Source organism: Podarcis erhardii, assembly GCF_964252035.2.
Source record: "Podarcis erhardii genome assembly, chromosome: 5".
Taxonomy (NCBI): Eukaryota; Metazoa; Chordata; class Lepidosauria; order Squamata; family Lacertidae; genus Podarcis; species Podarcis erhardii.
Genome location: NC_138509.1, coordinates 29,768,348 through 29,783,034, shown reverse-complemented (window position 1 = coordinate 29,783,034; position 14,687 = coordinate 29,768,348). Strand labels below are relative to the sequence as shown.

Sequence of the window (14,687 nt, the reverse complement as noted above, 5' to 3'; positions counted from 1 at the left end):
TTTAAAACAAAGTCTTGTGCTACAGGTTACATTAGATGTAGTCTTCTGGCAATGGTGCACACTAGTCAGAGCTTGGATTCATAACTTTGGCTTTCAAGTAGTAGACTACATGATTTTACATGCTGAACAAAACATTCTTGAAATAGTGCTTATACACCTATGGCATGCTAGCTATTTCATTACCGGAGGTTTTTCCTGTGTTGCTTTTTTTAAAAAATGGGGCAAGCTACTGTTCTGCAGAAATTTCTCAACAGACTTGAATAATCCAGTTTAAATATAGTGGAAATCTAACGTAGTCTCAGAGCAATGGGATAATCTCAGAATTTCCACCGAAGATTTAAATACACAGTAAAAGAGATGGTTCTCTGTATGATGCAAATTACTTAAAAGTTTGAAAAAAAATAAATGGGCACATCTCAGGAAACTGTTTTAGACTATACAGGCATAGTAATAAGAATAAATAGTAGTCATAGATAAGTTAGGCATATTTTAAGACACTTTGAAGGCAACTCTCTGCATCAATAAAATACCATTTTATTAGGAGAAAATAATGTATGGGATCCAAGCAACCAACTCCTGGGCATAGGCAGAAAGCCCTTACACTTACATGGATGGGGAGAAACGGTATTTCCTTCCTGTGGCATTCCCTTGTGCTTCACAGAGCCTTCTCAGGAAGATTGGGAGCTTTTCATAGGATGAAAATGACTACCTCTGAGCAGAATATGGTTCCCAGCAGTTGAGCTCCCAGCCACTGTTCACAGTCAAGTGTGTGAGCTTCTGCGAAGCTCTCACAGCAGTCAGCAGGAGATGGATTTCACAATCCTGAATACATTTTTACTGTCTTCTGTATAGTTGCTTTGGAACTGTTCTCGCAAACCCTCCTAATAATATTTATGGCACACTGCAGGCCAAGTTCTTAGTGAAACTCTCACCAAATTAAATCTGAGTTGTGGATATGCAAGGGATAAATGTATTGGCCCTAATAGGGTAAAATCTCTGACGCTCTTCGCTTTAAACCTGAGAGGAACAGAGCTATGAAGATTACTACAAAAACGTGGGGCAAGGGGTGGAACTCCAGCGTCACAAAATTGGATTTCGTTAGCTATTGTATATTCTAGCCTCTCCACCTCTTTTCAATTCTCGTTAAGCCTGTAGATTTTTTTTGCCTGTTTGCCTGCTTCCAAAATGTTTCAGTGTTACAAAGGAAGGGAGAATTAAAGTCCAGCAACTCCATGCTGCAATATCTTTTGATCTCTTCTTTTTAAAAAAACAACACATTTTAATAGAGTTACCATAACCTGACACTTCGATTCTTCAGAAGATTCTTCTTATCACAGATCTTCTGCATATTTCTGTTGGTCATTAACACCAGCAGATATTCAAATAGATTTGTGGTGGATATGAGCATAGAAGAGCTGTAATCGCTTCCTGTGGAAAACCATTGTGTGGTGCACGGAAGATCTCTAAACTGAATGTGGGATGCACATCAAAGTCAGTGTGTCATGTTCTGAAGATCTCCAAACTGCAAGTTCACAGCAACAATGCTAGGACTGCTGTAAGAAAGTAATCCCATTTCACAGTTTTCGACAGTGAGCTGAAGAAAGTTATGAAGACAATTTCCTCCTCAAACATAAGCAACATTTCAGTGGATGACATTTCCGTAGACCATATCAACCAGACCGCGTTTTCTCAGCCTGGCTGGCAAATAGCACTTTGGGCTATCACCTATTTATTCATAGTCATCGTATCGGTTGTGGGCAATGGCACTGTCATTTGGATTATCTTGTCTCACCAACGGATGAGGACTGTTACCAACTATTTTATTGTTAACTTGGCTTTTTCTGACCTGCTAATGACTGCCTTGAACACAGTGTTCAATTTTATTTATGCCAGCCACAACGTCTGGTATTTCGGTGAGGGATTCTGTCGGTTTCTTAACTTTATTCCTGTTACGGCAATGTTTGTGAGCATTTATTCTATGACTGCTCTTGCTGCTGAGAGGTAAGAGTTTTGAAGTTGAGCTAAATTTTGTTATCCTATTCTTATTTGTTTTTAAAGGGTTAACTTGTAAAAGCTGGGTTGAAAGAAGTTATGCTAACTAAACTGGAAAAGCAGTTGAATTTTTACAAATCTAGGCATATTTACTTAAAAGTAGATCTCACTGAGTTCTACAGCACAATCCTATGCATGTTTACTCAAAAGTAGGCCCCTTTGTGTTCACGGTGGCTTATTCCCAAGTAAGCGTGCATAGAATTGCATCCTTACTCTCTAGTAAGTATGTTTAAGATTGTAGTCAAGGGGAACAGTCCTATACCTGGGAACGAACACACACACACACACACACACACACACACACACAGCACTTCTAAATAAGCCAGAATCAAGTTGCCATACTATGACTTGGAACTTGCATTTGGAACATGGGATAATGAACAAAGGGGGCATTATATTCTGATCCTGAATTATTATTTTGCACTGAAAGATGTAATATTTAAAGGGTTCACTGGTAAAACACTTCCCTTTCCTTGCTCATATGCACACCACCAGCTCCCAAACAGCTCCATCTGGTTCCTTTAAGATGCCTACATCAGGGGCTACACTCTGAAGCTGCTGAAATCTGCACAGCTTGGTACCCAGTAGACCCAGGTACCACCCCTTCATGCTATCAAAGAGCTTATATAACAGAGTAAAAGCAGATCCCTAAGTCAAAGGTTAAATGTGGTTTTCAACCATAGCAGAGTCTGGCTGAGTCTGGCTGTCTTATAATTCAGCAGGGAAGCACTCTGCAGGACACAAAAAGGCCGACCATTCCTATTACGGTAATTTAAACTTTATGGAAATTGTTTATCACTACCAAATCAAAAAGGTGATATTACAGAAGTTTCAGCGGGCTGCTACATAGCTTCTACTACAGTATCTTGATCATTTTCTGAAAGTCCCATTCTGTTCCCTAGGTTTTTTTTAGTCTGCAGCAAGACTTACAAATATACCAGTACTTGATCTTCTTATTTATCTGTTTTTGTTTAGTGTTACACCGAGTCCTTGTTCACACATCATTTACAGACAGTGACTCATAACCTACAATACAGGAAATATCTGAATGCCTTATTTCTGAGGAGGACAGTGCAAATTAGGTTCCGTTTCCTCTTGTCAAAAAAAGGACAAGTTAGCAAGATCCTGCCAGTTCAGAAACATCTTTCACTTAGAGTCAACAGGACAAAAGTTACCTCTGGGAAACACCCAACATACTAGTCATCAAATATTTATTTAATAATAAAATACAAATAATACAAAATTATGTCAGTGTAGCTCCTGCGTTCAAATTAATTTAGAATTCATAAACTCCCAAGTTTTAACCAGATGTAAAACATTGTATTTCCCCATTATGTTCAGTGTCTGCGTGGTTCCTATATTCCTATTAACAATAAAGTCCAAGGGTGTGAGACAATTGTCATATTGTCAATATGGCATACAGTGGTACCTTGGGTTACAGACGCTTCAGGTTACAGACTCCGCTAACCCAGAAATAGTACCTCGGGTTAAGAACTTTGCTTCAGGATGAGAACAGAAATTGTGCAGCAGCAGCGTGGTGGCAGCAGGAGGCCCCATTAGCTAAAGTGGTACCTCATGTTAAGAATAGTTTCAGGTTAAGAACAGACCTCCAGAACAAATTAAGTTCTTAACCCAAGGTACCACTGTATAAGGAGGTCTCTGTGTGCTTTGGTGAACCCTTGGATTTGCACAAGTGGAAAGAAATGGAGGGGAGGACCAGTATGAGGCTCCCAGCCTATATAGACTTACTTGGGAGTACCGTAAGTCCCACTAAACTCAACTGGGGCTTACTTCAGAGTGGGTATATATTAATAGGGCTGCACTGTCAGCCACAGAAAGAAAAACCCAAACAGGAAGAAAAGAGAACTGTGCAGACATTTCCTTTCAGGAGGCAGAGGTGAGTGAGGAATAAGCAAATATCAAATGTGGAATCAGCCAGGCATAGCATTGTTCAGAAAGCAAGCCAAACTGCTCATGGGGCAAAATGCAGGCTTGTAGGGGTTTCCTTTTCACAAACCTGAATCAGCCAGTACAACCCAAATATATCCACACTTGCAGAATGCAAGCAATATGTGCTATTAAGCAGATAAGGCCACTCCTCGGTGGGGTAGACAGTAGTAGTCGATCATGAAAACAGAAATAAATCAGTTTCTGGGAAAGATTAATGACTTTAATAGAAGTAGCTTTTTCCGGCTCGAAGTCAAGGGCTGCTGGTAACAGATGCATTGTGTAATCAGGAGCTTAACACAAATTTATTTTAAAAAACAGTCCTCCAGATCAGTTTATTTTCTCTACATCTCCCACTTTGGGATTCTTGGGGAAGAACTTCCATTTTTATAAAGCACAAGGTTTGTGCCATAACCATAACTGCACCACTCTTTAGGGAGCTACCCTAAGTGCAAGAAGCTGGTGTAAAGAAAGCCAGTGGAAATAAAGCTGGCATGAAGTTACACCTGATCCAAATCCCATTCAGCAGCTAGGCGGATGCTGCTGCCCTGCCTAAGTCTGGCAGAGGAAAAACAAGTCTTTAAAACAGTGTTCTGTGCTGGGTTGCCAGGTCACATGTAACTAGGCTGAATCTACTTAGGATCCAGCCTAAGGCCCACCCTCCCAGTCCTGCCCCCACCATGCCCCAGAATGCTCCCTTTCGGAGACTTACACCAGCCTCGGCTCAGCCTTTTTGGGCTGCCACCTTTTCCTGCCTGGGAAGCTGCCTCTTCTGTTTATCTTCCCTTCACACTACTGCTAGTCATCAAAGATTTCTCAGGAAAACAGGTAGGCTGCATTTATCTTCCTTGGAAAAGTTTACAAAAACAAGCCATCATTTCTTGCTGTTTGGATTAGGGGTGCCAGATTTTCCTGCGCCATGTGTGACAAATGGATGAAGTTATCTTCCTCCCTACACGGCTAAGATGTGGGGAAGCTTTGCCTGCTAAACTTCTGCTTGTCATGTGGCGTTTTAAGACACAGGAGCCATGCCAGAAAAAGTTGGCACCCCTAAAATTTATTCTATACATTCTGCAAAAGCTCCGGACAAATCTTCCAAGCAAAGAGGCTGTCGTAACTTGGCAGTAAGTAATTGGAAGCGAATATTTTTTGTTTGGGTTTTGATTCACTCAAAGGTGCAAAAGTTAAGAAGCGACAAGACAATATATCAATTGAACAGGACAAGTACTGTTGCACAAGTTGTATTAGGAACATAGGAAGCTGCATTGTACCAAATCAGATTGTTGGTGTATCTCACACACTACTGACCTAGTATGAAAGTGGGACAGAAAGAAGAAAGTACATAAATATAATGGTGGTCACCAGCTTAAGGTAAAGGGACCCCTGACCACTAGGTCCAGTCGTGACCGACTCTGAGGTTGCGGCGCTCATCTCACTTTATTGGCCGAGGGAGCCGGCGTACAGCTTCCGGGTCATGTGGCCAGCATGACTAAGCCACTTCTGGCGAACCAGAGCAGCGCACGGAAACGCCGTTTGCCTTCCCGCTGGAGTGGTACCTATTTATCTACTTGCACTTTGATGTGCTTTCAAACTGCTAGGTTGGCAGGAGCAGGGACTGAACAACGGGAGCTCACCCTGTCGCGGGGATTCGAACTGCCGACCTTCTGATTAGCAAGTCCTAGGCTCTGTGGTTTAACCCACAGCGCCACCCACATCCCGGTCACCAGCTTGGATGGCCCCAAAAGAGCGTTAGGAAAATGGAGGCTAGCGATGGCTACTAACCACAGCAGCCATGTTCTCCCTCAGCTGTTGGAGGCAGTGTTGCACTCATGCCCTGCTTGCAGGCTTCCCATAGGCATCTGGTTGGCCATTGTGAGAACAGGATCCTGGATTACATGGGCCTAGGGCCTGATCCAGCAGGACTGCTCTTGTGTTCTATTGTCTATACGTACTGACTAGCAGTTCTCTTCCCTTGCACTGTCTGAAGTTGTCAGGCATTGAACCTGGAACCTGGAACTGCTGTCCCGCTGCTGTCCCTTATTGATGGATGTCCCTTAAATGATGTCCCTTAAATTTCAAAGGAAGCAGCTCCTCTCCCTCCCTCCCTGCCGGCCAGGGAGGAGGGAGGCTCCAATTGTGTTGCTTGGCTGAGTTGCTCACCCAATAAGAAGTCTAAGAACGACTGGGGGGTGGAGCCTGCATGCCTTGTGTGTGGCTAGTTAATGCAAGCTGAGGATTTTTTGAATGCTGGACACCATTTTGTTGCACGTGCTGCTGCAAATTTTGCAGTGCAAAGCCAGGCCGGGGAGCCACCTTAAGTTGAGGCTGCATAGGCCTTGTGGTGCATGTGATTCAGATTCTATTCAGTTGAACCTCTGGTTACAAAGTTGGTTGGACAGTGTTCTCGAAGCTACCAGCATGAGTTTGACCAGACTGCAGGAGGACAGGAAGACTGGAGTGCCTGGAACAGGTGAGGCTGCAAGTCCCTTATTTTGGCTGCTGGTCCCTTATTTTCAAGGCTGCTGGTCCCTTATTTTCAAATCTGTAAGTTGACAGCTATGCCTGGAACCTTCAACCAAGTGGCTTGGGCAATCCAGTCAGATGGGTGGGGTACAAATAATTAAATTCTTAGTAACATTCAAAGCAGGTGCCCTATCACTAAGCTATGGGGGAGAAATTTTATTTTGTTTGCTTTTTAATGAGAAACATTATTGAACCAATATGTGAACTGAAACACTTCAAAAGTAGCACTTCACTGAATTTTGCAATGCTATTCTCTAACCAGAGTGTTCAAAAATGGGTATATTGGGGGGAAGTGTGCATTAAAATGCTTGTTAGTGAAAATAACATAGAAAATGCATTATATTGGGGAGGTATATTTTAAAAATGTAGATATTGGTTAAGACTACATGGACAAAGGTGAATATTAGGAGAAATTTGCACCAAGGTTGCTGACAAATTTGCATAAGGCATTAAAAAGATTAAATCACAAATTGCTGTGGAAATATGAAGAGATGAATTTAAGAATGGGAAAAAAATAGAAACCTGGAGAAACCAAAACTGAGACATTCATTCATCCATTGGTATGGTACTTCCATGGAATAACTTGCCCTGAATTACTGTACTTCCTGCAATCTCAGTGTAAACAAACTACAAGGAGGCAGGAATTAATCATTGTACAAATAACTCTTCTCAGCAGAACCACTTACTTAGGTATACAAAACCCTGGGATCATAAATCCTATCCTTGGCGTTAGAAAAAGCTACCAATTTTGGAAAAACTCAGCCACACTGGCCATGCAACATCAATTATTGTCGAAAATGTCATTTTCTGCGTGTCCTACAGTACGTGTGTGCTACGATCACAGAGCACATTTAACAAGCAGGCCACACTGGCTTCCTGGTCATGTGTCAGTCAGCAACCCGAGATGAGGGTTCAGAACAGGTGTGAGATAAAATGCACAACATACCATTTAAACTGGAAGGCGCAAGGGTTGGAGAGAGCTGAGGGGAAAACATTTCCACTGCTCAGTGAACAAATCAGGCCTGTGGCAGCAGCATGACTTTTTCTTTAAAAAATAAACGATTGCCCCTCACAAAGCTCATACAAATCACTAATTAGTCTGGCCTTATTTTCACCATATTTGTATGCATTCTTTAACTAGAGAACTCCATTATAAAATTTGGAGGCATGCAAATATTGAAGTAGAGCTGTATATTCCCCTCGCCACAGCTTTTTATTAGAGGTCCCTCCAGAAGTTCCCCAAGTTTCAGAATCGGCTTGGGAGTGAATGCTCAGAAGACTCATTTGTACACACCAAGCATTTCCCACAGTCCTTTAGATCTGTAGATTTCTTTCCACATAAATGTACACAGTAGAGTAGGGTGGATGGGATAATGCCTTGCCTCTTCTACAATGTTTGACTTGTTTACTGTGAATATGGCTGTGTACACACTATACCTTCAAAGCACAGAGCACAGTCTTCCCCTCAAAGAATTATGGGTGCTGCTGTTTGCAAATGGTTGCTAGGAATTGCAATTTTGTGCAGGGTGAACTGCAGCCTAATTCTCTCTCTTCCTTTCAGGTATATGGCTATAGTTTACCCTTTCAGGCAAAAGCTCTCTGCTGGGTACACCAAAGTGGTCATAGGAATAATCTGGTTGGTAGCTTTTGGACTTGCTTTCCCACAGTTCTTTTATGCACAAATTCGTGTCGACTATGGAATGACCAAATGTGTTGTTGCCTGGCCAGATGACGTTCATCGTAAACATCTCATCACGTAAGAACATCCCAAATCCTGAACCCCAAAATGCATGTTGGCAGCTGAGAACTCTTGAGTTAAGGGGGAAAGAGAGAATGTGAATGATGTTGCTGAAAATCTTGCCTTAACCATCTGTTTTCAGCAAGAATCTATGTTACTACTATTTCTTCTTTACACTTGGAGGAGAGTGGAGGCAAACAGGTGACCACGTTAATATTCATGCAGTAATCAGGGATACTGCCAATTTAGGGTGTTTGATCCACAGATTTCAATGAAGTTGCAGTTTTCTAAAGTGAAAGAAGGCTGTGACATTCTGTGATGGGGGAACGAGGGTTGAAACCAGGAACTCTAGACCAAGGTGATCAAATTTAATTCAAACAGGGTTTCATATACCAATTAAAAATCCTTCAGACTTATCCGAGTTAACTGAATGGCAGGACCATCCGAAGACTTTTAAATCCTTGGGTGAAAAGGGATGCCAGTATTCCTTCCATACTAGTAATTTAGTCTGGGATCCCATCTATCGGTTTAGATGCCTTTGCTGGACAATTCTGGCAATGTCATAGCATTGGAGTGCTATGGGATGGCTGTGTTACCCTCTCATCTTGTCTTTAAAAGTCAATTGCAACATTAGCTTCCATGTATTTTCTAGCAAAATATTCCTGAGGCTTTTCAGAGCTACAGTATCTTTACCTAAAAGCTTCCTCTTTGCAGCTGCCAACTTTAATCGCTTTAGCCTATAATTGTCCTTTAATTAGTCCTTCCTGCTCTACACTTTCATTACTAGATTTCTTTTTTCTTTTAACTGAAAAATAGCATAGTGTCACAAATATGGGGCAATTCATTCCTAATGAAACATCATATTGAACAGAAAATGCTTAGCGGAAGGGATCACAGGGAGCAAGCTTCTAATTAAAGTTGCAGGTGGGTTGCCTTTGTCCCAGCACAAAAAGTGAAGAACTTACCTCAGCAGCAGCACTCTCCCTGTTGCAAGAAATTGATGAGAAAGGCACAAGTATGTAATCTTCTGGCCCAATTGAGATTCACACAGAAACAAGGATCAACAAGAAACGTCTGTTTGAACAATTGTCATGCTTCCTGTTTGGGAAATATCAAAACAAAATCTGGCACTGAATGGGATGCCCTCACTGTGATATGAAGCAACACTTCTACAGAGTAAAAGTTCCATTAAATCTGTCAGAGAAATTTTGACAGTTGATTATCGGTAGTGAAAAAAATGTTTAGTCAAAACATGGCAATGTGGTGGACGCAAAAAGAAGGGGGAAGCGGTGTGACCTCAAAAAGCAGGCCTTGGGTCCAGTAGATAAAAGGAGTGAGGAAAATGGAGAGATATCTTGAGACCTTGCAGTGATTAGCCTTGCTATTTGTGGCAAAGGGAAGGATTTCCCCCATGTGTTCTTATCTCTTCCTCTGTCTGGCTCACCTCTTCCCCTTTTAGTCCGGGGAAAACCACACTCAAGGCTAAAACATAGAGTCCTTTGTTCTGTTTATGAGGTTCTGGAATTCAAGAGGCCAAACATTTATGGAGCTTTGGGCACAATTCTCATCTCCCTCCAGAAAGGAGGCACGGTTATTTAAGCATTGCGTTAACATCACTCCTTGAACGTTTATCGTCAACCATCTTCTACAAATAGTAGCCTTCTGACAAGCTGTCTTCATGCCACTGGTTTACTGTGGCCACTGTCACATCAAAAAAAGTGGGGGGGGGGACACACAAAATTTTACACAAATTCACACTGTATACATGATATGCTAATTTATACATGTGGTTGCAAATTTAGAAACAATCACTATAATTCAAATATAAATTAACTATCATTTTGTCATAGTGGAGAAGACTGTGACCAGGTGATCTGTAGGTTTGCTCGGTCTGTTGTCCCCATATTAACTGTTGATGGGCAACTTCAAGGCTTTTACTCTCCCTTCATAAATATCTGGTCAGGCCTTCTGACAGAGGTCACTTTCAAAACAGCAGAAATTATAGAACCTTAAGAATTAGAAGGGACCCCAAGGGTCATCTAGTCCAACCCCATGCAAGTCCTTGGTAAAGTAGGGCAGATGGTCACCCTAAACAGCAGTTTATAATTTTGAGAGTATCACTTTTGAAAGACCGTTAATGGTACATTGTGTTTTGATAGCTTCCCCTCACCGGCCTTGCTTCACATCCTCCTCGAGTGTTTTTGCCTGATTGGAACATGACATTGAACTCTGAAAATGACTTGTTGCTTGCCTGGATGGAGAATAGAGAGGGTGTGTGGGTGTGGGTGTAGAAACTATCCCAGTGTACAAAGATACCATTTACATTCACTGCTCTGGCCACTCTTGCCCTGGAAACCACTGGCCCCAGAAAGTTTTGGAAACTCAGGCAGAAAAGCATTTATTGATCTTCCCAATACACAGAGGTTCTTTTTGGACTGAAGGAAGGGAAACAAGCTCTATCCATGCTCAGCTCTTTCTCTCTTTTTTTCAGGTACCACATTACAGTCATTGTTTTGGTGTACCTGCTGCCTCTCCTAGTGATGTTTATCACATACAGTGCAATAGGAAAGGCTCTGTGGAATAATGCTGTTCCTGGAGATCACACTAATGTGCTCAGCTACCAGCATATGATTACAGCCAAAAAAAAGGTTAGTTGTCATGAGCTAATAATTGCTGCTTATAGCGCAGTGGTAACATGAACCCAGGGGTAAATCTCACTGCTGCATAGTTTCGTTATCAGCAAGAACAGACCAGACACACCTCCGGCTAAGACTTGGACTGTGTATGCAATATTTCTTAAAAAACAACAGGATAGGTACAGATCATGACAAATACCTGTTCCCAAACCAATGGTAGGAGCGCATTAGGTGCAGAGTTTGTGGGAATGTGTACAGTCTCGATTTTTCAAATTACCACCTAAGTTTCAGCAAATGCCCTCTGCTGTCCTGGATAGGTACTACAGCACGATGCCTCTAACCAGCATTATAAAAGGTAAGGGTAAAGGACCCCTGAATGGTTAAGTCCAGTCAAAAGTGACTATGGGCTGCAGTGCTCATCTCGCTTCAGGTCGAGGGAGCCGATGTTTATCCCCAGACAGCTTTCTGTGTCATGCGGCCAACATGACTAAACCGCTTCTGGTGCAACAGAGCACCATGACGAAAGCCAGAGCACACAGAAATGCCATTTACCTTCCCACCACGGCGGTACCTATTTATCTACTTGCAGGGGCATGCTTTCGAATTGCTAGGTTGGCAGAAGCTGGGACAGAGCAATGGAAGCTCACCACAATCACACGGATTCAAACAGCTGACCTTCCGATCAGCAAGCCCAAGAGGCTCAGTGGTTTAGACCATAGTGCCACCTGCGTTCCAGTAACCAACATTATATACATTGGCAGCAAACAAGTAGGGCAAGATACTGCTAGCTAAGGGGGTTCAACTTGAATAGTCACCACCTGTCACTTCCCAATCCTAATAAGTGCATGTTTCTGGGATTTGCGGCAACATTATCACAGCAGCATTCTGCACAGCCACAGTTGCCTTTATAAACAAGTTACTACTATATATTGCAGGGATGAGGAAACTGTCATTAATACAACTATGCATTTAACATATTGTCTGGTTTGGTTCATAAGAAACTCAAGGCACAAATTGCTGCACAGCCATGCATCACAGACTTTCTGAGTACCCACCCTAAGCCTGTATTTCACGAGAAATGGGTAGCAGCCTCTTTGACATCACAGGCACAAATCTAGGACCAGAAGAATGACAAAGCATTCAAAGATTTCTCTTTCCTTTTTCTAGTTCGTCAGGACAATGGTTGCAGTCGTGATCACATTTGCCATCTGCTGGTTCCCTTATCATCTCTACTTCGTCTTGGGGAACATCCAGAAAGACATTTACAGGCAGAAGTACATTCAACAAGTATACCTGGCTGTATTTTTGCTTGCCATGAGCTCTGCGATGTATAGTCCAATTATTTATTGCTGCCTTAATCAAAAGTGAGTAGTGCATGCATTAAGTGGATGCAAGCAACTTGGGAGTATCACTGAAGTGTAGGATAAAAATGCTCATATATAAATATAGGAACCTAGGAAGCTGTCTTATACCAGTTCAGATCACTGGCCCATTTTGCTCAGTATGGCCTACGCTCAGGGCTTATCCTTATATCATATTTAGCTTGACCTCTAACATTTACAATGCAATCATTTACATTCCCGCTCTGAAGCAAATACCACCGAGTTCAATGGTGCTTACTCTCAGGCACAGTATTAACAAATTCCACAAAAAACAGCAGTTTTCTCTAAATGTGCATCACATTCCTTTGATAGCCTCTGTATTCCATCAGGGAAACAGTCCATTTTTCTTTGGAGAGAAAATTTCCTTTGGAGGTTCAATACGGAGGCTCACACAAAATTCCTCATTTGTCAGACTTTATTCAGTAATGTGTTACGGGACAGAGTACAAAAGCGTCTGTCAGAGCACACACCCTGTATAAGGAAATATACGTCATCTTAACCATTCATTCTCTAGCCAACCACCTTCTGCCACCTCAGCACCTCACCTTCTTTCATCCAACCATAGTCCTTGGAAACACTTACTGAATCCAAGTTATTTGCTGTACACGAGGAGACTTCCTTGTGCCTTTGTCAAGCAATTGGCCATTAGGTTCCTCCTAAACTGATTCTTACCAGTTTGGGGGCGAGGCTGCACTCTTGCATACGTGATGCAAGATCCTCATGAATAATGGGTTTTGCAGAATTTCTACCTTCTCAGACCGTACAAGGGATGGGGAGCTTTTCCTGACTACATTCTGGGGGGTCACATGCTAGTGGTTGCTGGGTCAGAGGCAAAAGTAGACAGAACAGCCAATGTGACTTATGCTTTGGTATCGGTCACACACAAGTCAGGTTTTTCTATACAGATTTATCTCTCCACCCTGTCAGGCAAGAGGTGTCAGTCCACCCAGACAAAACACTTGAGGAATCCCTCAAGTCTGAGGTTCTCCATCCCTCATCTATACCATGTAACACTTGGCTTGTGTTTGCACCCATTTACAGGTTCCGCTCTGGTTTCAAGATAGCTTTCCAGTGCTGCCCTTGCATCAAAGCAACGGAAAGAGACAGACTTAACCTTACTCCCCGATTGCCTTTAAAGAAGACCTGGAGAGATCACGCATCTAACAACCTGACAAGCACAGGAACACAGACAACCAATATGGACAATGTACCATTAAGTACTATGTATTTGGTCGTTTGACTGTTATGCCAATAGCTTGATTAATGGCTTCTTGTCGTGTTTCTTCATTGCAGATTACAAATATTACCACAGAGGCTTGTGACAGATTTGGGAGTATTCTTTGCAGTGCTTCACACCAGCAACACAACCAATCAATTCCTCCATCAGTGTTATTGCTTGAATGTCTTAGTGTCTGAAAATAATCTCAACGCCATACGCTCATACTATTATGGAAAGCCACAGGGCCAACCCAAGACGTTTTACTGCCTAAGGCAAAGGAAAAGGTGGCTCACCTCCCTATTCCATGTACAAAAGCCAACTGGACTAGCTGTTGAATCTTATTTCAATGCTGGCAATGGGACAGCATCCATCATGGCACCTGATAGCAGCAGACTAGTTTAGGGGTCCAGGATGGACTGTGGCACACACAGAGCAGATTGCATACTTCAGAACAAATAGAAAAAAGGCATTTTTCCCCAGTCCATCAGCTGGCATTAAAAATTCAAATACAGTGGTACTTGGGTTCACAAATGTAATCCGTTCCGGAAGTCCGTTCCAAAACAAAGAGGCACTTTTCCATAGAAACACAAAATGGATTAATCCGTTCTAGACTTTTAAAAAACAATCCCTTAAACAGCAATTTAACATGAATTTTACTATCTAACGAGACCATTGACCCATAAAATGAAAGCAAAAATCAATGTACTGTACTATAAAATAAGCAAGACAGTATTGTAGATGATAAAAATTAAAATTATTATTTTTCCCTTACCTGCACTGATATTGTTTGGATGGGGAGCTTTTATCCATTTCCCCAGTCACACCATCAATCAATCAGTGGCTGAACTGGGTTCCAGTGTTACAAAAACAAATAAACCGAAAAAGCCTCAAAAACAAAAAGGCAAAATAAACAGCAAAAAAGAAGTACCAAACAATCTGCTCCAGAAGTCTGTTTGACTTCTGTAATGTTCAAAAACCAAGGCACAGTTTCTGATTGGTGCAGGCGCCCTGGAAACAATAGCTGACAGCTGCATCGGATGATCTGCTTCCGAAAAACGATCGAAAACCAGAACACTTACTTCCAGGTTTTCAGCGTTTGGGAACCAAAGCGTTTGAGAACCAAGGTACCACTGTACCAAAATCTGTAGTGTATACTTTAACAGTAGTAGCAGTTTTTAGAGTATCACTTG

General features: G+C 42.1%; 1 protein-coding gene across 1 annotated transcript; it reads left to right on the top strand.

Annotated features, from left to right (window-relative positions):
• The first annotated feature begins 1,041 nt into the window (after positions 1-1,041).
• On the top strand, positions 1,042-14,273 carry TACR2 (tachykinin receptor 2). The gene is made up of 5 exons (XM_081861935.1): positions 1,042-2,001; positions 8,084-8,278; positions 10,752-10,908; positions 12,064-12,260; positions 13,320-14,273. Exons 1-5 carry the CDS (start codon positions 1,607-1,609, stop codon positions 13,516-13,518), a joined length of 1,143 nt encoding a protein of 380 aa, XP_081718061.1. The 5' UTR covers positions 1,042-1,606; the 3' UTR covers positions 13,519-14,273.
• Positions 14,274-14,687: the final 414 nt, after the last annotated feature.